Genomic DNA, 25027 nt, shown 5'->3' with positions numbered 1-25027 from the left:
ACCCCTAGAGATAGTCATAGGGACAAGGATGCTGCAAAAACTGCTGAGCATTATGGACAACACATCATATCCGCTGATGAACTAATGTTCAGACAACAGTGTTTTTTTTCCATTGGAGGCTGTTTCAACCTTGCCATAATAAGGACGGTTATGGAAAGTCATTTCTGCTCACTGCTATAATGACTCCCCTATGTGCTGGGAGAGGAGAATCATCCACCATGCTGAGGTGACCTGGAAGATAGAGCGTGAATGGTAGTCCAGCAGTTCTGGTGACACCTGTTGAGATGGCTAATGCTAGCACAGATGTTAGCGTAGCAGAGGGCCAAAGCTAGCGCAAAGGGTACCAACATGGCAAGACCTATGTGTCGTCCAAGACTGGACTTGCAGAAATATCGACCCAGATTATGCAATAATAGCCAGGGGGCCCCACACAGTCTGTGAGCCATGAGCAATTGCCGATCCAACTTTGATGTAAAGATTGTATTTTCACTCTGTTTGAGAATGGAGTACCAGACAAGTCTGCAACAGACAAAGTATACTTTGGTAACAACCAAATGCATGTCTGGAACTGCTTTCAGTATACTTGTGCAAGGCACAGAGACAGTAGGGTACACAGAACACAGGACACAGAGAGTGTCACCCCACAAGTGTTGGGATTTTGCAGGGTGATCTCTCATTGTGAAACTGACAGACAAAGTAGTACACAGCTCCAGTAACTCTAAATGCTGACACAGTGTGGATGTTTGGAGCACTGGATTGCTTTTCCTGCCATCACATGACGCCAATTAGCTTCCAGATAAAGTAATGTATGCAGGTAACATACATGTATTTTAATAACATTAAAGAAAATGATACTTTGTAGGGCAATACTGGTTTGAGACAAGAACACCACAAAATCTATTCTTAGACTACCATTTTCTCCACATCAGTATTAGCCAGGCTAACAGGCTACTAATCTAGCCTGTAAAACATAGTGACTCTCAACATCCATCTTCTGTCTCACCTGCATCTCTCTCTCAAATCTCAACGTTTGCTTTCAATATCATATTAGTATGGCAACAGACCTGAGTAGTATTGAAGCCTACTTTCATGACAATATGAAATCAAATGGAACCTATATTGTTGATGTTGCAGTTAGTACATGGGACTAGATCTCAAAGATCGTTTTTTTAGACTGTGGGGTTGCATGTCCTTGATGAACAAACAAAATTGTGTTATGGCCTCACACATAACCACCTAGACTATACGAGACTGACTGTTGCTCAGTACTGGTCACCTGATATTGATAATATGTATGGTCTCTGAATCAGTTTTCAGTACTAAAACCATTTTTATGTACAAATTAAGCAGGAGAGCAGTGTTACTACATTCAATGAGCATTAATGATATACAAATGCACATCTACCCGAATCATCCTTTACCGAAAGCAGAGCATGGACATTGGAAAATACTGAGGTGCAGAGGGTTTTCAACCATGTCTATGTCCTTCCATCTTGACATTTCGAATAATTTGTTTTTATGTGAAATGACTATAAATTCAGCCTGCAATCATATCACAAAGGATCAAACATACAATCAGATAGCAAAATATGATAGAATGCAATATCTTTAGCACATCAAGAGGTGCCTGTAAGAGCTGGGCAGCATGAGATTTACAATGTCATTCTGACTGAATGAGTGAACATGATATAGTGTTGGCCCCCTGGGAGGGGGACAAATCGTCAAATTAAAGGGTTATTGTCATAATGTGAATCACAATCACATGCATCTGGATGTCTTACATGTCACATTGGTCATAACCAACCAACATATAAATAACAAGATTTGAGATCAAATAGTTAACAAACAGCGGAGTCATTCCGCGTCAAATCAGACAAAATCAAGGAAAATGGTTGCTGCACCGTCTCAGATTTTGCTTAACGTTTGTCTACCTAATATTTAGGTCCCAAAACTAAGACCTGTAAAATATTTTTGTTAAATTCCAATGTTTTCATACATTTTTACACCCTTGCTTTTGTATCATTTTGGGATGTCATTTTGGCCATGTTTGGGTATTAATATCAGTAGTATTAGTATTATTCCTAACATGCCCAAACGTTGTAGGGTGGATGACAGACATGTTCTCATGTTTCTGTATAATTGGACTGTTAAAAGTTTTTTGTATTCACATGACACCAATCATTATTTTGTCTGCAAGTACAATACTTTATTAATGTTGCCAATTAATGTGAATATTTAAGGTCTCTGCAACAAATGCACATGAAGATATTAAGAATAAAACAAGGTGTAATTGCATTTCTTGGTAATGTTCATAGGATTAAAATGCTATGTGGGGTAGCTAGTAGGAACACAAAAATCATTTATAGTCATTTCGTGTATAAAGTGCCAATGATGTACCATGATGTCAAGTGCCAATGATGTTTCATTCATGCATAAATACACTTACTTGGTTACATTGTATACCTATGGGTTTTCATTCTTGGCCTTGGGTCAAAACAATGATTTTGACTCAATTTATTTATCTATGGTACAACATTGGCACTTTGTTCACTAAATGCCCATATGAGCTATTTTCACATAGATTTTCAAGTGCTGAAAATTACCGAAAAAACACAACCTCTCCTTGTTTAATACTTAAAATCTACAAGCCCATTATATGTGGAGAGCTCAAATATTGGTACAACATTAATGAAATATAGTATGTAGAGAAAAAAATAATTATTGATACTAATGCGTACAAAAACAAGTTTATACTACCCTTAATGTCACACGTTTTGTACTTCCAAATCTAGGGCTATGTAGAAAATCAATGAACATGCCTTACAAACTTGTAATGGTTCAGACATACTGAGAACATGTTTGTCTTCCACCCTACGAAATTTGGGCTGCTTAGAATAATACTTTTCATTATATTAATGCTCAAACATTGCTTACCAGACAATGTGGTTTTCAGGCTGTAAAACTGAAGTAATTTCAGGGGCTGAAAATAATATGAGGACATGAACAGATTTTTTTACAGGCCTTGGTTTTGGAACCCATTCTTGATATAGACAAAATCTGAGATTGTGCAGCAACAACCTTATCTGATTTGACACGGAATGACCCAGCTGGTTTCTAAATGCTGGTTAGAATAGTACATTTTGGGTATGGGGGGGAGGAGGGTAAGTTATCACACAGATAAGTTGTCATACTGGTGATTTCTCCAAAACTAGGACACAATGTGAAAACTGAATTAGCTACAACTGTTTGACTCAACTACTTTTAGTCAAGGTTATCTGAAAAGCAAGTTTAGCATTCTTCCCTTTCCAAACTAAAACTATGCCATACCACATTTCATGTGAAACAAATATTGACTTTTAAGTGATTGAAGGTATTAGTGGTGTGTGATTTGATGTTGTGACAAGAGTCTTAATTTGTAATATCTTTGAGTTTGGGCCAAGTTGTCACAGCAACCAGGGAGCACATATTACATGTGTTGCGTTGATTGTTCAATACCCTGACAGGTTTTCTCTCCGAAATGCAACTGGTAGGACACACCATTAGGCCAGCAGTCATTTACTTGGGTTTATGGCAAAGTGTTGCAGCATTTGAAAATCCCTCCAATGTAGGCAGATAAAAAATTTGTCAGTGCAGAAAGGGAAAAAAGTCAAGCTTGGGAAAGAAAAGAAGGGGAACCAAGCATTGCATTATGCATTATACATCAACTAAAATGAAACTACCAAATGAATAAGGCCCAATCCTGTGTCTCTATTGAACTCTGCCCTAACCCTCCATTCTGCGACATTAAGGAGTAGGGATGTCCCGCTTCTCTCTGGGGTAGAGGGGTATGGCACAGTCAAACAAAGATTTTTCAGGGGCACAATTCAAATGGAAGGTAATGACATTTTTTTTTCAGAACACCTTTCGAATACATGAACATAGCTACTGTACCTTTGCGTGGAAAGAGGGCCATACATGTTTGTATATTCATAATAAATAAAGAACATTTTCAAATCTGCCTGAATATTTCTGTTGTATGTAGTTGCAACTTTGTGAGTGACAGTATAGCTTGAAAAACAAACAAGCAGAAAATGTTCTGCACTTTTCCACTGTGCACCTGTTTTAGTTTTTTAACTAAGTCTGGGTATTCTACTCACGACTGCAATTTATACAAACTATCTGGTTGGCTTCCATTGTCAATAGGTAGACAGCTTCACTGGTACATTTTCATTTATAAAGCATCCTATTTAGCGATTTTCTCAAAGTAGAAACAATAGATATAACCTCAGGTCTAATAATGTCATTCTTTTCAATATACCAACTGTGGTAAAACAGCTTTCAGGTTTAACGCTCCAGCATTCTGGAATGCATTTCAAAACAGTTAAAACATAATAAATTCATTCCACTCTCTGATTTTAAATTCTGTATTGAAAATGCTGTAAAATATCACTGTGAATGCTTTTAGACTGCCATTTTTCCTTACTCTATTAACATCCTATTTGTGCTGTGTATTTGTATTGTATTTTATGTTGTATGTTTATCCCCTAGGTGCTGCCTTTCTTGGCCAGGGCTCACTTGAAAAAAAGAGTATAAAAAATAAATGAATACATAAAAATAAAAAAAAACTTAGTGCAGGGTAGACATGTCTTAGCCTGGAAAAATCCAGACTCATTCATGATGTGAATGGTGATTGGGAAACGTTTCCAACACTTGCATCACGACGGGCACTAACTTTGAAATCATTGGCCCAAGCCTTACCAATCACATTGATCAGAGATTCCTAACATTACTTCTTACTTCGCCTAAACTTTACAAACTGACAATAAACAGCATCAGCAGTCAGGAAACAATGTATGTGGGTCTACCTTTGCTGCATTTCTGCATTTTTCCAACTACATTTTTTGAGGTTTGCAGGTGTTGCTGCTTCACAATAAGTTTTGGTTTCATCTTCCCCTCTCATCGTTGATTGGCCTGACATTTTTCTTGTCTGAGGGAAATGGTTATGAACTATGGTGTTCCAGACTAGATCTCTGAAAGAAGATCTAGGTGGGCGGGGCCAGGCTAGACATGTCTATGGACAGGAGGAGATTTGGACTCATGTGTGACATGCAGCAAATGGTGGCATGTACACCACATCATGAGGGGCACTTGCAAGAATTTAAACTCTATGGGCCCTATCTTGGTTATCAGAAACTGATGGTCAGAGAGGCAAAGTATATAGACATTAAAGGCATGGCCAGTCCATTCACTAAATTAATGGCATGATGGCGCCGGGCACAAAAGGGTTGTTCTTATGTTTCTTAATCAGTTATGGGTGTGTTTTGGGTGTAACATCCTTTAAACCAATGAGAATGACATACATGTAACAGCAAGCAGTGCAACTTCAAACAGCGCATCGGTATTTTGATAGTCAGCAGCGGATTTGATGGAATCTGCTTTGACACGAGACTGTATAGAACAGGGATTCCACTAAACCTTGCTTTACTAAACCTGTTAGTGATAGGCATACATGCATCTGCACTTGCCTATTATTTGAACTCAAAGGAAAAGTGAAACTAACTTCACCGTGGTCTCATAGTTGATGACAACAGTTCTACACAGTTAATTACTTTCACTATTGACTGACAAAGGGTTATCATCAAAAACATAGCCTGAAAAAAGCAGCACTTACCCCAATAATATTCGAATGACTGAATAACTAAATAAGGATATTTATCCTTCAGAAGAGTTGCTGCTTACATCTTGTGACAGTGCATCTTCAGCTGTGCTTTATATGCACCTTTTGCTATAGACCAGGTTTTTCTTGGTCAGAGGCATAATGATTTTTAGAGGGTGTAGCGATTTTTGGATCATGCGCCAGACACACCGTATGTCATTAATTGCCACACCCCTGGGTGCAAGGTTTAATATAGTGGAGGACATGGCAAAAAATTCCTCACTTTACTGAGTGTAAGATAAGAATAAGCCTTGCGTCATGCTTTGCACAACCTTACGCCGGGTGCACGATAGGGCCCTAAATGCTAGCAGACCATACTCCTCTCCACTCTTCACCTTTATTGCAAAGGCATTTTAAGATTCTTGCTGCCAGTATTTATATATTTATCGATTTAGCAGATGTGTTAGAAAAACAGCAGAGTGAACAATATGCCTGGTGTGGGATATGGTGTGTGTGTGTGTGTGTGGTATGGGGTGCGTGTTCCCTTGGTATCAAAAATGTTAGCATGACCGTTGCACTGTCAGGACCTTGTCTTAATAACGGTATGGTTTGAGATCACTGCGATTCTATATGAATGTCAGAAAATACCTTGAGCATATCCGCCTCGCTGGCGCCGCTGCTGACAATGCCCAGCCTCTTGAGCTGTTGTCCCAGAAGTGCTAGCATGGAGCTGTAGATGTGGTCCAGGCTGACCCCTGGGGTGCAGAGTGACAGACAAGCCATCTGGACCTCCAGCACCGCCTCATAGAGCTCACCCTGGGCTGGACTGAACCTGAAGGGAGAGAGGAGAGAGGAGGAACAACATCAGCATGTGAACGCAAATAGTAGAATACAATCAGTTTGTAGGCCTACAGAGGAAATTAGCAGTTTTTTCTACTCTATGGATAGATCAGTCTATCATCAGAGTTAGTGAACATTCTGAAAACACAGGATCAAAATTCAACTTTCACTCATGATTCCATTAAACGTACTGATTAGTGTTGAGCAAATTATCTGCATAGATGTTGTTACAAGTGACTCCACAGTTGATCCTACCTATACAATTAGTGATGTGGGACAGATACTACATATGGATGCTCAGACCTCTCATGCTTATGGTTAGGAGCCCCCTCTCAACATACACTGTCCTATGTGTCCCAATACCTTCCATTTACCGGCCACGTGCGTGTGATGTCACTGACGTAACCGAAATATTCACATCCTCCATCCAGCAGCACCATCTCCCCATCCTGAAGAGCAGGATGAAGCAACTCAAGTTATTTTATTCAGTAGATCTTCAATGTAATAATTTTCTTTCATTGGATCTGTACTTGGTCTTTAGGATGCTGAAAGGAACATATGATTTTAACAGGAATATAATGTGCATATGGTACAAAAAAGGTACATTTAGAAGGTCTGTGGTGCACATACCAAAGGCAATACTCCATCATTCCCTAGAAACTGACAGGCACTACGAAACCAACAACAATATAAAAAGGAGAATAACTGTCCTCCCAAGTATCAGGACAAACAGAGAAGGGAGGGGGACTGATGTAGCACAAAGATGGCCAGCTGATGGGGCTTTTGGATACCCAACTCACTTTAACAATCTGGTTGTTGTTAATGTAGTGCAGAGTGTTGGCTCGGTTTCCACCTGCCACCACTGGGGGGTACGCCAGGAAGTTCGCACCGTGCGCCCGACATTCGAAATCAAACTGACAGAAAAAAAGACCACAGAAAGACAATGAGGGGATGTTTTTAGAGACATAGTGAAAGGAATGGCAGTTTCTATTTTTTCACACTGCCACCTCCTGTGGGTGAGATGAAATGGATTAAAAGTGCTACATTCATTTTCATATTATTTATTGTAGTAATAAACAGGCATCACACGCTGGAGCAAAGATGCACATTTAACCACAGGAATGAAAAATGGAGAGAGCGCGGAGAGAAATAACAGGCCCTCCAGATCTGCCAGGCTTGGACACATGTGAGCCGGATTCCGTGTTGTTGCCGAGGCAACCACTCTGCAATCTCTCTGGGTTACCACTTGCACGTTACACCGCACCCTTCGTGGCGATAGCAGGGGAGAGAGCATCCGTCGCCACCGAGCGAAGAGGCAGACAGAAGCCACTGGCCATTTCACAGGAGCTCACCTTGGCATACAGTAAAGCTTCATCGATGTCCCCTGAAGACATAGCCATGGTTTTCTTGAATGCCTGTAAAAAGACAGTGTCATTGAGCATATCTGTAGAGAGTACGTTCATTTGACTCTGTCTCTCTTGACAACCGGTACTAATATATTGCTTACTTTTTGCAAAAGTAGGGGTATCCAGACAAAAATTCTATAGGATTCTACCTGAAATTTGATTGGTTAAATTCTTTCAAAAACTTAATTAGGTATTTCACTGCTTAGACATATTTAGAATGGTGTATTTAACCAAGAATTAGCAAATTAATCACATTAATAAGTCAAGTCTCTTTATTTATATAGCACACCTATGAGACAAACAAGTAGATAATACAGCATTATGTGAAAAGAAGGAACACAGATTTAGCAAGCTAAGAGGATTTCAAGAGGAATGACACAAATAGATAAATAAACTGAAATAAAGACAAAATAAGCAAATCAATAAATAAGCATAAAAAAGTCAATTGAAATAAATTAAATAAAGGTAAAATAAGCAAGAATAAGTAAGAATAAAATGTAGTAAGACTGAGAGAGTAGTGAACTTGACAAAAACAAATTGAGTTAAAAGCAAGAGAGAAAATATGGGTATTGAAATTTGATCTAGAATAGTGGGGCAGGACTTAAATGTGTAGCGGGAGACAGCCTGGGGGCAGCTAACAAAATGGCCCGATCACCTTTTGTTTTGAGGCATGGTTGGGGGACTATGGATGTGTTGTAAGGGAGACTGAAGTGACATAGGTCAGAGTATGAAGATAGCAGATGATTTTAGACCCATTGCACTTACTTCCATCTTATGTAAATGCATGGAAAGAGTTGTAAGCCAACATATAACATCTTCTGTATATAGCTCTTTAGACCAGCTACAATTTGCATATAAAGGCCAGAGGGGCACAGACAATGCAACTGTTACCTTGTTTAATGCCATAGCTAAGCACCTGCAAGTCGCTACCCACTGTCAAGAGTATTGTTTATAGATTTCACATCTGCATTTAACACTATGCAAATACATATTCTGCTGCAGAGAATGGTGGACTTGGGGGTTAACGGAGGTATAATTCACTGCGTAAGACACTTTCTCTGACTGCCCCCAAAGAGTTATTTTTGGAAATATTGTGTCAGATGAAAGTGTGTTAAACACAGGAGCACCACAAGGGACAATCTTATCACCATTACTTTTCTCTATTTACACAAGTGGGTTTAAGAACCATCATGAGGATTGTAGACTACTTAAATACGCAGACGATATGGCCTTGGTTGACCTATTACAGAGAGGGGACACTGAGAGAGAGCATTTATATTTCAACCATGGGTTAACCCTACAAGATTGGTGTCAAACTAGCTTCTTGGAAATAAATGCCAAGACAAAAGAGCTTGTTATTCAAAATGAGATAGAGAGGATACAGCCAATAATGATCAAGGGACAGATAGTAGAAATGGTTAATGATTTTAAATAGGGCTGTCAAAATAACTGATTAATTTCGATTAATTAATTTGAGAAAAAATAACTGATTAAAAAAAATAGCTCAGATTAATCGATTCCGTATGACCCTGAGCCGTTCTAGTCAGTAACCATTAGATTGTAAAATGAAGGAGAGAAGAAAATGTGCTGCCTAGATGATTGGAACATTTACTTTTAAAAAAACGGCCTGATGGAGTTGATAACAATAAAGTGTTGATTAAAATCCTCTGCAATGTCTGCAGCAAGGAATTTGCATATCATCGGAGTTCGTCAACTCTAAAGTCGCACATCAATGCAAAGAAATAGTGTTGACATTGAGGGGAGTGAATTTATTTTCATTGTGTCCCCTAGGTTATATCTGTGGCCTGAAATGCCTTGTATGTAAAAAAAAAAAACTTCTTCCCGAAGCACTTTTGAATTTATTTCCTCAGCATATTAGGTCATAGCATAGATTATTATGGCCATTATTTGAACAGTGAAAATAATAATAAAAGAGTTTTTGAACTTTAATGTCACTAAATTATTCAATGATTCATTTGAATTTAAATATTTAAAATACTTTCACAGTAAAAATTATATATGCGATTAATTTAGATTAATTAATCACAGAGTATGTCATTAATTCGACTACATTTTTTAATCGATTGACAGCCCTAATTTTAAATAGTAGTGAGAACAGGCGCGCTCAGCTTCAAATCTCACAACAATTTCGGGTGCGAGTTAAAAAGTGACAACTAGAAAAACCGCACGCTCAAGTATATTCTCTTTACTTATTTATTAATTATTTATCTCTGTAGTGGGAGCTGAACTGGAGTGCATCACTTCAATATCTGACAAAAGGACCCTGAACAAACTGATCAACATCTTGGACAATGAGTGTCATCCACTCCACAGCACTATTGTAAAGCAGAAGAGCCTGATCAGCTGGAGACTTCGCTCAATGCCTTGCACAACAGACAGACTGAGGAAGTAATTTGTCCCCAGGGCCATTGAACTGTTCAATGCTTCACTTAAGGGAAGAGTAGAGATAGACTTCTCCGCATAGTCTGTCTGCCTCTTCACCCCCTCCATGTTTGGATACTGTCTGTCCACTAGCCACTTTTTACCACTGTCTTTCTGCCTCACTGTTTGCGTGCTATATTAGCACATTTGCATAACCCCTCCCTCCATGCCACAGCCGAACTGTGGCCACACTTATACCTTTTCTTAATATAGTTACTGTATTTTCCGGACTATAAGTCGCTCCGGAGTATAAGTCGCATTAGTCAAAAAATGCGTCATGAACAGGAAAAAAACATATATAAGTCGCATTTATTTAGAAATGTATTTCACAAAATCCAAAACCAAAAACAGAGACTATATGTAACTGGACTATTGAGGCCAAAAAGATTAATGTGGGCTGGAAGGTCTAATTGTAAAGCAAAAGATTCACTAAAAGAAAATGCCATGTGGTACACCAAAATGTAGCTAAAATGTGGAGAATACAATGCAATCAAGCATTTTGGGCAATGTGGAGTCAGAAGCTGCCAGCAGATTAAATGTTCCTGAGAGAGAAAAAGATGGTTTTAAAAGGACGTGACTGAAGCAAGCCAGGCATGCATAGACCTATCCTGAAGGTAATTGTAAAGCAATTTACAAAAGATTCACTGAACAAAAATGCTAATATAGACAATGCTAATATAGTATATACATACAAATTTGGAGAATGCAATGCAATCAAGCATTTTAGGCGATGTGGAGTGAGAAACCGGCAGCAGATTAAATGCCCACGAGAGAGAAAAAGATGCCGTTTTAAAACGAAGTGCACAGACCGGTTTTAATAGGACGTGCAGACCAAAGCTGCAGCAAGCAGGTGATATTTAGAAATCTATTTCACAAAATCCAAGACCAAGAACAGACAGATGTAACTGGACACATAGAGGCCAAAAATTGAGAATGTTAATGTAGACGAAGGAGTGAATAGCGGCAAGATGCAAGCCGAAGGTTGCTGACAAGTGTCCGCACTAATTGTAAAGCAATTTACAAAAGATTCACTGAACAAAAAATGCTGATGTGGTACATGAAAATGTAGCTAAAAATGTGGAGAATGCAATGCAAGCAAGCATTTTGGACGATATATTGGCACAAGCTGGCAGCAGAAGAAATACTCGGCTGGCCACCTCTAGCGAGAGAAAAAAATATGCGCATTTATAAAACCAGGGCTTAAATTTCAGCGCGGGATTATGGTTTTTGCGCATAAGTTCTTAAGTATTGAGCATAGTAATAAAAGTCCCACAACTCCATCATAATGAGAGAAATTCCCACACATGTTACAGCACTGTCTGATAACATTAATCTAATCATAGAATGGTCTGAATACGGGACTATTGACTGGACGGACCAACTCTGACTTCAATTGGAAACCCCTGGCACACACACGTGCGCGCAGGACCACTTTGCGGGTGCCTCTCTCTCTCCCTCTCTCATCACCGCTGAAGTCAAATTATAGCCTATAGGTGCTTCTACATCAACCGCGATCGACAGGAAAGGAAAACAAACGTTTAGCGATCAGGAACCGTCAGGAATTTTGCGAACACAGAAGCATGACAGCCTATAACGTGAGAGAGCATGGATGTGTTCTCCATTTGAGGAACGTTATTATTATAATCGATTGCAGACGTGAACAGACAGATACAGACACGGAGCGCATAGTAGGCCTACTTTCACTTTCTAGTGTGCATATTCATTATGTGAAAGATAATTAGTAGCAAAACAGTGATCAAATATTAGCCTACATGGCAGTGAGTTTTGTTTTCAAATATTTTCATGCATGTCTAGATAACGGGTGAGGAATGTTTAGGAGACAGACTATCGTAAATCCTCAAATTATGGGTCTTTTATTTAGGCTGCGCAAAGCACAGCACCTTTATTTGGGGCATGGCTTGTAGGCTACTGTTTGATATTGCTAAATATCGGGACTGATGACCACTGAAATCTGTGGGGTATTTGATGGTTCATGAAAGGGTGTCGGGATTTCCATCCTCTTATTGCAAGATAAGGCATCCGCTTTCATTTATTCATGTGTTGTGCTGAAATGGAAACCTTATTCCGTATAGCCAAAGAGGTCTAGATAGCCTAAATTTTGTTATTTCTTTTATTCTGCAGCAACAATTGGGTTTAAATGTAGGTTACTGATTCAGCCTCTGACAAGCTCAGAAGGGGGCGGCATGCAACTGGTAGCTTGAGAGCAACGTGTTGGAGACTCGTGGTGTAAGACAATGACTTTTCATTGGCAACAATATTAAACCAACCAACAAAAGAAAATATTAAGAAGAGCTCTTTTATGAGTTAAATTGAAACAAAATTATTACTGGCCTTTATTTGTCCGAATCTGAGGCCCAGCTATAAATAGAATCCCGGCCATAATTTGAGGCTTTAGGTATGCATGTGTGCTTCAGGCATAGGGCTACCTAATCTCTGACTGAAAGTGCACAGAACTTGTGCATTTGAGAGCGCTCTCTTGCAGCTAGATAGTTATTTTTCATGTAGGGTTCATGTCAGTTAATATGAATTAACATTTAAAAACATGTTCAATTATATATTTTTTCATATATAATTCGCACCTGAAGTCGCAGGACCAGCCAAACTATGAAAAAAAGTTTGACTTATAGTCCGGAAAATACGGTATATATATAGATATATATAGACTTTATTCTTGCACTGTTGCACTGTTGGACTTACTCATTTGCACCATCACCATGACACTCACACAGAGCACCTTACCTTACCTTACTATGCACAGAGAATCACAGGCTCAGTCCCTGCCTCAGTCATTGCAAGCGCCTCTTGATTGATTAATCACCCACTATGTGGATACTGTTTTTAGAATTGATTTAGATTAAGTGTTTTTTAGTATAATTTGTATTTTAGTATATTCTTTATCTTCTACCGTCCTTATTGCTTAGTTGTGTTTTTTATATTATATACTTTTAATTACTTTTTTCTGCTGTTAGTGAATGTGTGTGTGATGTCTGTATGCTACTGAGACCTTGAATTTCCCCTGGGGATCAAAAAAGTATCTATCTATCTATCTATCTATCTATCTATCTATCTATCTATCTATCTATCTATCTATCTATCTATCTATCTATCTATCTATCTATCTATCTATCTATCGCCATGTCCACAGACGCGTTTCGGGCTTAGGCTGAAACGCGTCTGTGGACATGGCATTAATAAATAAGTAAAGAGAATATATTTGAGAGTTCGGTTTTTCTATCCTAATGATTTTAAATACCTTGGTACATATATTGATGGCAAACTTACTTTTAAGTCAAAAAACATGAAGTAGAGCTGCGCCTTGTTTTTAAGTCCTCTTAAGAAAAGTTCTCTGGTGCAGTGGTCAAAAAGTCTTAGTAGATAGGCAAGGAGGACTTGCACTCTGAGAAACAAATAATCCCAAAAGGTTGTTTTTTAAACAACTGTATTTAGTTTTTTACATATTTTTTTCAAAAGTTTTTTGAGGCAACACAGTGTGCAAAAAGTGCAAGAAAGTGCAAAAGTGCTGTGATTATTTGTTTCTCAGAGTGCAAGTCCTCCTTGCCTATCTACTAAAACTTACTTTTAAAGGAAAACACTGACTTCGTCTTTAAGAGGTGTTCTCAACGGCTTTACCTGCTACGAAAGCTCAACAACTTTGGAGTGAACCAAAACATCCTGGAAACTGTATATAAAAGCTTAGTGGAAAGTGTCCTATTTTTAACTGCAGAGAATAGTGAGCATTCCCTCAAAAATGATAGGGAAGCCACAAAGGCACTTAAGCAGTATTTATGAGGAACGCATTACAGACAAAGCTGAGCAAATTATTAGTTACCCCTCCCATCCATTACACAGCAAATATGAACTCCTACCCTCAGGGAGGCGTTTTAGAGTACCAACAGCAAATAGAAACATCTTTAAGAAATCCTTCGTCCCTAATGTTGTGAAGGTGCTAAATAACACTAGAAACCGTACATAAGAATTGAATGTAGGGCCAGACAGACTTTCGGATTGCAGGTTCTATGCACAGCAAGCATTTTTAGTAGGCTATAAATAAAATAATAATAAATAAATTCTATTTATTTATTAATTTGGCTTCTTGTAGATGCAACCTTTGTCATGTCATTTTCTATTAAATGTATTGTCTGTATATTCTGTCTTGCCGTCTTGGCTATGTACTGTTTTTTTAATGTCCTGTCTCCCTTGTCTCCCTTCTTGGTGAAACCAAAGGAAAATTTTCACATCTGTGGATAATAAAGTATTCATATTCGTATTTGTATCTTTAATGCAAGATGGAGCTAATCCGTTAAGGAAAGGATGGAGCTAATCCGTTGTTCAAATCAATTTTATGTTTTACGGGTAGCTAATGCAACTGAACCAGAACAGGACTGATGAGCTCTCTTTAAAAGTCTGGCTGCTGCATTTTGAACCATTTGTTGTCTGGCAATGTTGGACAGAGTCAAACCTGTATTCAAGATACAAGATACAACAGTCCAGTCGAGAGGTAAAATAAAAAACATGTTTCCAGATCATTATAAGACAAAAACATCTTAAATTTGGCAATGATTTTAAGTTGATAAAAACTTTCATCACAATGCTGAGTTATTTGTTATAATTTAGAGCACTGTCCAACTGAACAACAACACTGACCACACTGTGCAGATTTGACAGGGGAATGAGTATATTTCTTAAACTAGTAACAAAGCAAGGAGAGGCAAATATTATCACTTCAGTTTTCCTATTGTTGAATTTTGATAGATTTTATGTTGTCTAAGCAGTTAAACAGGTTCTTTATGTGGTAGTGCCATCAGATATAACTGTTAAATACAACGTTGTCTGTGTGTCGTCTGCATAGCAGTGATACTGACTGTTAAATCTTGAGGATAGAATCAAGTGGTAGCACGTGTAGTAAGAATAAAAGAGGTCTTGGTGGATGCCACATTTGATGGAAACAGAGGATGAAGAGCAGCTAACTAATTTGTCTGGGAACGTTCTCTCTTTCAGGAGGTGAATGATCTTAAACTGGAAACTGCAGGCCTACTTTGTCCTCCAAGCAGTTTAACAGGATGTCATGGTCAGTCATACCAAGCTACACTAATGTTAAACAAGACCAATATTCATCAAAGACAGTAAAAGTATTCAAGTAGGACAAACTAATATCTGTTCATTTTGAATGAATTGAGATACTAGTATGGCTACTGTCATAGCATTTCCCTTAAGTGGCAGGCCAAACAGTAACAAGATAGAATGACGTCAGTTTTGAAATCGAAAATGGCTATGGTAAACGTTAGTAGCAATACCTGCAAATAAAAAAAATGCAGTTGGAATGTGTAAATGTGCAAAGACAGGTCTAAATACATTATTATAGGTTTAGACAGAGTTTTTATTCTTCCGGATGTTTTTTCTTCAGTGAATTTCTGTCAGCGATTCCCAGGACACTGAAAGACCGGGCTGTACGAAACTTAGTGGGCATGTAGCCCCACAAGGATGACACGGAACCTTTGTTTTTTGTTTTGATCCGTCGGCCCCCCACCGCACCGTCGCCCACCCCCGAAAGTAGGGTAGGCCAGACACAGTTTTCTGTGAATATCTCGAGAACCGTAGGGCCTAGGATGACCAACTTTTTTTCATACGTTGGTCTTAAGGGGCCATGTCACCCCATCCCATATCCACTCATTTGAGGTATAGCGCCACCTAGTTAATGATGAAAAAGCAAAAACGAGGCGTTGTAATCGCAGGTATCTTTGACTGACATGTTCAAAACTGCACGAAATTTGAAGAGTAGGATCATTATGTGGAATTCCATTCATTGGGGGCCATACAACAAATTAATATATGTGTACATTTAGTGACTGTACACCAATCGGCCTGTAGATGGCCGGACACAGTTTTCTGTGAATATCTCGAGAACCATAGGGCCTAGGATGACCAAATTATTGTTGCATGTTGGTCTCCAGGGGCCATGTCCACACATCCCATATCCTCAAAAACGAGGCATTGTAATCGCAGGTATCTTTGGCTGTAGGGTTCAAAACTGCACAAAATGAAGTGTAGGATCATTATGACACCCTCTAAATCAGTGTTTTTTAAACCACTGTGCCGGGGGACACTAGTGTGCCGTGAGAGATCATCAGGTGTGCCGCAGAAAATTACCCAAATGTCACTCACTGGTCCAGAAAAGCAACTGTTGCATCAAAGAATTTATAACCACATGCTCCCATTGATTGTATGATTGCACTATTTGTGGTATGCAGGCATTGTACAATGGGGGCCCCATATCCAGTATTCACAGAATCATCACATATCCAGTTCATAACAACAATTAAATTAGATATAGTCACCTACAAATGAAACAGAGGGCGCTTGTTTTATTGAGCAGGTCTTGCATAGAAGCCATAATAAGGCCATATCTGTGTATTATTTGAAATCTTAGGCTATGGTATGTTTATTTTTTCTTCACACAGGATGTTAGTGTGCCGTGGGACATTTTAAGTGTCAAAAGTCTGCCGTGGCACAAAAAAGGTTGAAAAACACTGCTCTAAATGCATGCCAAGTTTCGTGGATTTACGTACGCATGCACGCACACACACATAAACACACACACACACATGCACACACACACACACACACACACACACACACACACACACACACACACACTCGCGCGCACACACACACACACAAACACACAGATATGCAGGCAAGCAGGCACACGCACACACCATTACCCCCACACACATACTCACAAGCGAACCCACACACACCCACCCACACACCCAAGCACATGTATGTTTGCTTCTGTATATATGTGTGCTTATCTGTGTGTGTGTATGTGTGTGTGTGGGGGGGTAGGTAATGGTGTGTGTGTGTTCGCTTGTGAGTGTGTGTGTGTGTACAGTCACTAAATGTACACATAAATTAATTTATTGTATGGCCCTCTATGAATGGAATTCCACAAAACTCTGTATGCATTCAGAGGGTGTCATAGTGATCCTACAGGTCAAATTTCATGCAGTTCTGAACACATCATCCAAAGATACCTGCAATTGCATAGCCTTAGTTTTGCTTTTTCAATTTTAACTATGTGAATGGTTATGGGATGGGTTGAGATGGCCCCTTGAGCCCAGCGTACAAAAAAATGTGGTCCTCCTAGGCCCTAAAGTTCTCGAGATATTCACAGAATACTGTGTCCGCCCTAACCTCCTTTCGGGGGGTCCAGTCCGGGGGGGGTGGGGGCCCACCAAGTTTCGTGCAGCACGGTCTTTCAGTGTCCTGGGAATCGTTGACACAAAATTACTGAAGAAAAAAAAAACTATGACTAAACCTATATGACCTCTACACTAGCGACGGTCATAATGAGGGGAGCTGTGGCGGAGGAGTCAGCACCGTACCACATTTGGGTCTCGGTGCCCATGGAGACCCAGGTTTGATTCCGACCTGCGGTTATTTCCTGATCTCACCCCATCTCTCTCTCCAACTCGCTTCCTCTGTCCTATTGACATAAAGGCAAAAGCCCCAAAACATATACTTCAAACTAAAATCAGCATATGATCATCACAATACACACATAATTAAGATATCACCAAGTCCAAGCCTGCTTGATTTTTTTTAAGTGGATGCTGGACATTTGTTTTTTGTTGATCAATGTTCTGACTCTAAGACGCCAAATTCTTTTCAAATTCTTGACAATCTTGTGTATACAGAACATTATTGTCTTTTGCTCATTAATGGCCATGAATGAACATGTTTCATCACAAAACGTGCTGTTGGAAAAAAGTCAATTTTCAGGACTGAAGAGGATATGATCCTTAGGCCTACTGTAGTACAATGCCATTTTAAAAGACAACATGTAAAATGCTGGTGACAGTTTATGACTGTAGGCAGGCTAGTTTAATATCTGCACTTTTTGTACATGCTGCTATGCACTAGAAATCCAGACAGAATTTGGTTTGGTGTTGTCCTACTGGTGTTGCCTAAATTTCCCTCGGGATTAATAAAGTATATCTATCTCCTTATATAACACAGAAGTGCCCTTGGAAAAGATAATATCTGGACAGCAGTTTATGTAGCCCCAAAATCTTTTCATGTCTTTCTGCATCAGTGGTACTCTTGAAGATGTCATATATTGGATGCCACAGGCTCTGACACAGCCCTGTGCTTTGACACACTGGTGTTTCAACCTGATACTGATAACAGCCTCTTTTCCTGTTTGGCCTATACAGACAAAGATGATGTTTTTTAACTTTTTGAAATTGACTCATTGGACCTCAAAATACTCATCCACTGCAAGTTGATGATCATCAGCGTTCTAAAATCCATAAAATAGTCAAAGTTAAAAGTAAGGGGAAATTAGTTTGTATAAAACAAACATTATTTACCATTTTATTTGCATTTCATTCACAATCCCACCTTTTCTGGAAATTAAGTTGTAGTTACTTTATTAGTAGTAACTATCCAACTAATTGTAAACCAAAGAAAAAAAAACAGAGGACACTGGGATGTCAATAGAGGCTATGGCACATATATCTAATAACCCCCCCCCCCCCCCCCAATCTATCCACAAGAGCTGTCCTTTCTCATCACATACTCTGTGGTGCTGCATACCTGAGCAGCGATGTGGCCGGCCTGCTTCATCAGAGCCACCTCGGCGGGGCTCTTGACCGCTCGGAGGGAGTGCGTGAGGGCCCTGAGGGGGTGCACCGCCGCCCCGCCCTCCAGCAGGGGCCGCACGTGGGACTGGTGTAGCCGCGGGTGGCAGGGCTGGGTGCTGTCGTACCACACCGTGGCACCTGGTACAGGAGAGCATGTAGTAAGGTCAACTATGGATGCATATTTTTTCAAGCATATGTACTCACATTTTTTATTAACCATTACAAATGAGTGAAACTGTGTTTTCTTTTTTTGGGTATAAAGTTTATTGACATTAAAGCTGTGGCCAGTCCACATTCACTAATTTAATGGAGCGATTATGTGGTCAAACGTCGGGTGGTTGTCGCAAAAAGGTTGTTCTTATGTTTCTTAATCTGTCATGGGTGTGTTTTGGGCGTTCAGTATTTTAGTCAGCCGCATTTGAAGGAATCTGCTTCCACTAAACTGTGCTTTACAAAAACCTGTTTGTGACTAGAAGAGTATAGCCTACATGCATCTGCACTCACCTTTTATTTGAACTCATAGGCATTTCAACTTCATCTTGGTCTCATAGTCAACGACAAAGCAGTTCTACACAGTTAATTACTTTCACTAAGGGGTTACTATCGAAAACATAGCCTGAAAAAAGCAACACTTACCCCAATAATGTTCGAATTACTGAATAGAAATCCTAAGGACATTTATCCTGCAGAGGAGTTGCTGCTTACATCTCATGACAGTGCATCTTCAGTTGTGCTTCATATGTGCCTTTAGTTATAGACCAGTTTTTTCTTGGTCAGTGGCGTAATGATTTTTAGAGGGTGTAAGATAGCAATTTTTGGATAATGCGCCACACCACACCTTATGTCGCCAATTACCACACCCCTGGGCGCACGGTTTAATAGAAGAGGAGCGCATGGCGTTAAAATCAACACTTCATAAGATAAGAATAAGCTTTGCGTTGCGCTTTGCACCACCTAGCGCCAGGTGCACAATAGGGGCCTTAAGGTGTCAGAGAATAAGAATGTTAATAACTGAATTTTGACAAAAATGCCAGATAGAGCCTTATAATTCTAAGGGGATGAAATAGTTGTCCATGTATATTGTCTATATCTGCCTGGAATAATTATGTAATGGGAAAAAAACTCACTCCTCAAAGGGTTAAGGAGCCTGTGGAAGTGGCGTTGAGTCAACCAAGGCACCTTCATCTCTTTCTGGTGATGCCAGCCTCACATGTCATATTACATGAATGAACTATTTATTGTCATTTTTGGCAATGGATTTGCTTTTGCCTGCTGTCAAAAGGCATGAAAGAGTGTGCTCTTTTCTATTAAAAATTTCTGCCACAATTCAAATTCAATCTCTTTGGAAGAGACCCTACTGAGAGTAGAGAAATACTTTATTTCAATCAGCTCCACCTGCTGGTACAACTGGGCTACCTTCACAGTTAGATATAAGAAGGTCTGTCAGAGCTAGAACTTACTACAAATCTGGAGACTATAGAGGTGATTTGTGTTTTGTAAAGTGGTGGAGAGGTTTTGTCTTTTACCCTCTACCCTTATGACAATGTGCTGAAAATAACATCTGGCCTCAAAAGCTGGAAAGTTGGCAAGCAAAGTGATGCTAGGTTCTAGATGCTAAATGTATTGAACACAAACAATAAATTGGGTTCGCCCATTTCATTGCTAGATTCCCAAATACAGTTTCTGGCTCTCTGCTGTTTGCATTTGATTTGTGACCCATCATCCTTCTGGTAACTACATTGGCAAAGTAGCCAGTTTAGCTCTACACAATCCCAATAGCCCTCGAAATTCTGTGCATTTGCATTTGTAAGGTACACTACAATGAACCATTAGACAGCTTTTTCCTGTGTAAAAGCCCAAGAATGACATCCATAAACCTACAGTATTAACAGTGTTAAACAACTACAAAAGTGATGGCTGGCATGACACTAAAAGGTCCAAGGTATGAATTTCTGCAACATTCATTCACAATATGAAAGTGTAGACATTATATTGTGAAATTATCCCAAAATGTACAATCAAACCATTTCATCAAACACATTCTATATCCCCATATAACACACTTCTGACTGATTTTGGCGTGGAGAGTAACAAATGTTAATTGTCGGTACTTCACCTTTAAGGGTCCTGAGCACGAGGCTCAGCTCCTCTGTGCTGTGCACCCTCTCCACCCCAGTCAGTGCTGCCGCTCCGTCCTTCCCAGAACGCGGGCCGTCCCACAGCTCGCGGGCGGGATCTCGGCGGGGCACAAACAGGATGGCGTTGTCCGGCCGCCCAGTGCCATGCAACACCAGCGCGCTGTCGGGTTCCAAGATGCCCGTGAGGTAGAGGAAGTCCTGGTTCTGGTGGAAGGGGTAGGGGATGTCGTTGGTCATGTAGCGGGTGGGGTGGGAGAGGACGATCACCACGTTTGAGGTGCGCGGAGAGCTGCCTCCCAACCTGTCCAACTGAGCCTCCACAAGCAAAGCTAGCCGCTGGCGACGGATCTCGTATTCCGTCTGGGTCAGACCAGGGGTCACCTCACCTGAGGAGAACAGACCCAAACATGGAAGTGCATTTAAACAAGCAAGAGGCACAACATAAATGTAAGGATGAGTTGTCATACATGATGAACCATGATAATGGTCAAGTCCTCTACAGTAACCGTCAAACTACTTTAGGTTAGAGAAATACAATCAAATAAGAGCAAGCTTTTTCTGCAATAGCATTTAATTTCTATTTAACTGGATTGACTGCAAAGCTTTGGAGACAGCGATATTAGATCATTACATCACCCTGGCAGCCTATTAATGCCTTTACTTTAGCACCTCTGTAAAGCAGGACATATGTATCTCCAGTGACACAGCTATGGTAAAGATTGTAATATTAGTGTCCAGGAAGGTCTGCATGGACCGTCCTCACAGCATCAACATTTTTTGGTCCACACATGTGCACATTGACCGTACATATGCATGCAGGTGTTAGCACTGGCTCAGGGTCAAGGGAAGAAAGAAAATTCACTTCTGCTATTTACGGTATTCATTAAATAGATACCTCAATCCAAAGCAACTGACAGACAGTATAGACAGTTGCTAAATTCACTATAAGAAAATTAAAGCAACAATTAAAGCAACAACATCTTCATTTCTTTTCAACTAGTAAGCCTAGCTCAAAAGGAAACTATCAGGGAGTCTTTTTTTTTTACAATTAATCATTAGCCTATCTGTAAAAATAATAGATCAGCACCATCGTTAGACCTACAGTACATATAAGGACTATCAAATGTCATGATTTTTCCCAAAGTTTCAAATCATTTTCTGAATTCATGTCTTGGCCAGGTCTAAAAAGGGGAATTATAAGATTCCATGACTTTATCAAGATTTTCATAACCAAACTCCAGAGAAATCAATATCCATGAAATAAAAAAAAAAACAAATTCTGTAGATTCAGAGAACATAGAGAGTTGTGTCAAACCCTCTGATCGAGTAACCAAGTGTGTGTGCTGAGAGACGTGTCGGACTAGAATACTTTGGCAAATTAAAATTTGGGAAATTGGGTCTGGAGTAACACAAGATATGACAGCGCAACAACTATAAAAGACAAACAGAAAACAGTGTTTTGTCGAGAAGGATTTTTTTTGCTGTTCTCCCTAAAGGGTTCACATATTTCATTGCTCTGATTGGATACCCCTATTCAATTGCGCGCAGAGGCATTTTTTCACTGTATCGGTTGAAACATGCCCCATAATCAAGTCAAAATGCTGAGATACCAGACTCACATTCTAACAAGAATTCAAGACAAGGTGGTAATAACAAGCAAGATGGGGAAAAAATGCAACATGTCAGAGTATGATGCTGGTGTTTCACATGTAAAGTCTTCCCCAGCCATCCCATTTACCATGTTTGACCAGATGGGGGTGAGTATAAGGACTAGGCTGGCCCAAGTATCTGTGAGGAAAACTCTTTTTCTTCCATCCTCCCGTCTTCACTGACACACTTCTGCACGGACACCACAGGCAGCCTACACACAAAAAAACAACATGAGACAGGGGTGTTAAGAAGGGTTGTTTTAGAGAACACAAATACGGACTTCTCACACAGCCTCATCACAAATGGAGTGCCCACTTTGGTTTTTGGTAGAGGTAACCAGTTAACAGATAACTAAAATGGTGCAAACAGCGAGCAGCCTGGTGCAAACGGTGAAGTTTTAACATACAGTGAAGAGTAAAACTGTCTCAGACCGAACCATAAATAAAACAGCCTGTTGCTTCAGGAGCATGACAGGGAGGGAGGGTGTAATTTGATTAGCTGTTGATCCAAAACAACAATAACTTTTCATCAGAATCATGGGGTGGACCTTTAATGGTTATCTTGTCTGAGGAGGAAAAATTAGAAGATCGTGTCAATAGTGTGATTCATATCAAATAGAGGTGGTATATTACTTTATATTACTACTTATATTACGTCTGGTAGGAAGGAGGGGGTCACCTGCACCCGAAAGGTATATATTTTTTAACCTAGTTTTTTGTAATCTTTAAGGTGTCTAGAAAAGGAATTTTGATGTTCCCCACGCAAATTATTGTCCCATATGTGTTTTTTTGTATCATCTTTTGTGTCTGTGCTTGATTTTCGGCTGTAAAAAATGTAAAACTTTAAATCTACATAGAATCTGAACAATACATCCTACAGACACAATCCACCCCAATTTCTCTTCGTCTTTCCATGAGGAATTGATAGATATGAGGATTGTCATGGTTAGATGATGTATGGTGGTATTAAAACTCAAATAAACACCAAAAAATGTAAAAAAATCGGTGACATTGGATCACTGGAACTCCTCCCCTATGGACCCTATTGATATATGTTTTCTAACTTTTGTATTTTTACAGTCTTTAAGATGTCTAATAAGCAAATGTTGATGATCCCTACTTGAAATATTGTCACATGTTGGTCCAAATGAACATCTCCCATAGTAAGGAGTTACTATTCAAACCGTTATATTGGTATTATATTTATTGAAACAAAACAGAAAAACACTCATATAGTCAAATATGTGGATATATAGGGTATAACAAATCCCCATTAGAATAAACTGAAATAGAAAAGAGTGATTCTAATGAAAGGTCAAAAGGTCAAGGGCAATGATGTCTATACATAATACGACAGGTCTTCATAATCAATCGCTTGCTCCTTGTCTTCTTCACCATCTCCATCCATCTCCTCGACTGTTTCCTCCAGCAAGCCAGTGAGTGAAGTGGGGAGGATAGGTCCACAACACACTGGTTCCAGGGTACTCTCTTCAGTCTTTTCCCAGCCTTGACCAGGATCATGGGGCTTGGGACACCAGAATATCAGTGTGGCTGCTCTCTTGTAGATGGCCAGACGGTGGTTGACACGGTTGATCTGTGCGACCAGGTTGTCTCTGCAGTGCAGGAGCTGGGACAGATCCACCTTGGATCTGGTGGGAAGCGTCTCATCCTCTCCAATCATTTTTTTTTCACTATGATGCTGCGCATGTTGTTCACAGATTTTTCACGGGCCTGGCCATACATTACACAATCTAAATGCCTCGATGTACTCCACCACATCTGGCTCCACAGACCACTGATCACCAAGTTTTCTGAGGACATAAATAATTATAGTATTACAAAGTCACAATGTATCAATATCTATGTTCAGCATTAATTGCCATTACATGCTACAGAATATCTGACTAAAACTATTTAATTTAAGGCTGCAGGGTACTTTGGATTACTCTGTAGCTTTTTCAGAGGTCCAACGTTCCCTTTGCCTCTAAAGGCACTTGTAACGTCTTCCACTGTGAAGACGTACAGGCCGAGTATTGTTGTGCAGTAGTCTGCCCCCTAACATTCTGCCAGTTCGCTGACATTTAGGATCCGCCTGTGCTTTCTGGAGGATGAAGAAAATGTCTGTGTCTGGAGTCCTCACCACAGCCACCTTGTGTCCCAGTTGAGCGGCATACAGCAGGTGCAGAACAATCTGGCTGTCAGTCTGTTCCTGGGTTGACTCCACCTGAGGTATCTCTCATGTGGTCACCTG

The 25027-nt window shown here is 39.8% G+C and overlaps 1 protein-coding gene across 1 annotated transcript in view; it reads right to left on the bottom strand.

Moving 5' to 3' along the window:
• The window catches only part of xpnpep3 (X-prolyl aminopeptidase 3, mitochondrial), a 36133-nt gene that overhangs the window by 6152 nt on the left and 4954 nt on the right, over positions 1–25027 (bottom strand). The window contains exons 2-8 of the mRNA XM_042087955.1: positions 22866–22988; positions 21106–21513; positions 18943–19127; positions 7828–7890; positions 7276–7389; positions 6839–6924; positions 6284–6467 (exon numbers count right to left, since the gene is read on the bottom strand). Coding sequence (XP_041943889.1) covers positions 6284–6467; positions 6839–6924; positions 7276–7389; positions 7828–7890; positions 18943–19127; positions 21106–21513; positions 22866–22988 — 1163 coding nt within the window. The remainder of the gene's footprint in view (positions 1–6283; positions 6468–6838; positions 6925–7275; positions 7390–7827; positions 7891–18942; positions 19128–21105; positions 21514–22865; positions 22989–25027) is intronic.

The sequence above is a fragment of the Alosa sapidissima genome, chromosome 3, assembly GCF_018492685.1.
Source record: "Alosa sapidissima isolate fAloSap1 chromosome 3, fAloSap1.pri, whole genome shotgun sequence".
Classification (NCBI taxonomy): Eukaryota; Metazoa; Chordata; class Actinopteri; order Clupeiformes; family Clupeidae; genus Alosa; species Alosa sapidissima.
Note: the sequence above shows the minus strand (reverse complement) of the source record. Positions and strands in the feature narration are given on the sequence as shown.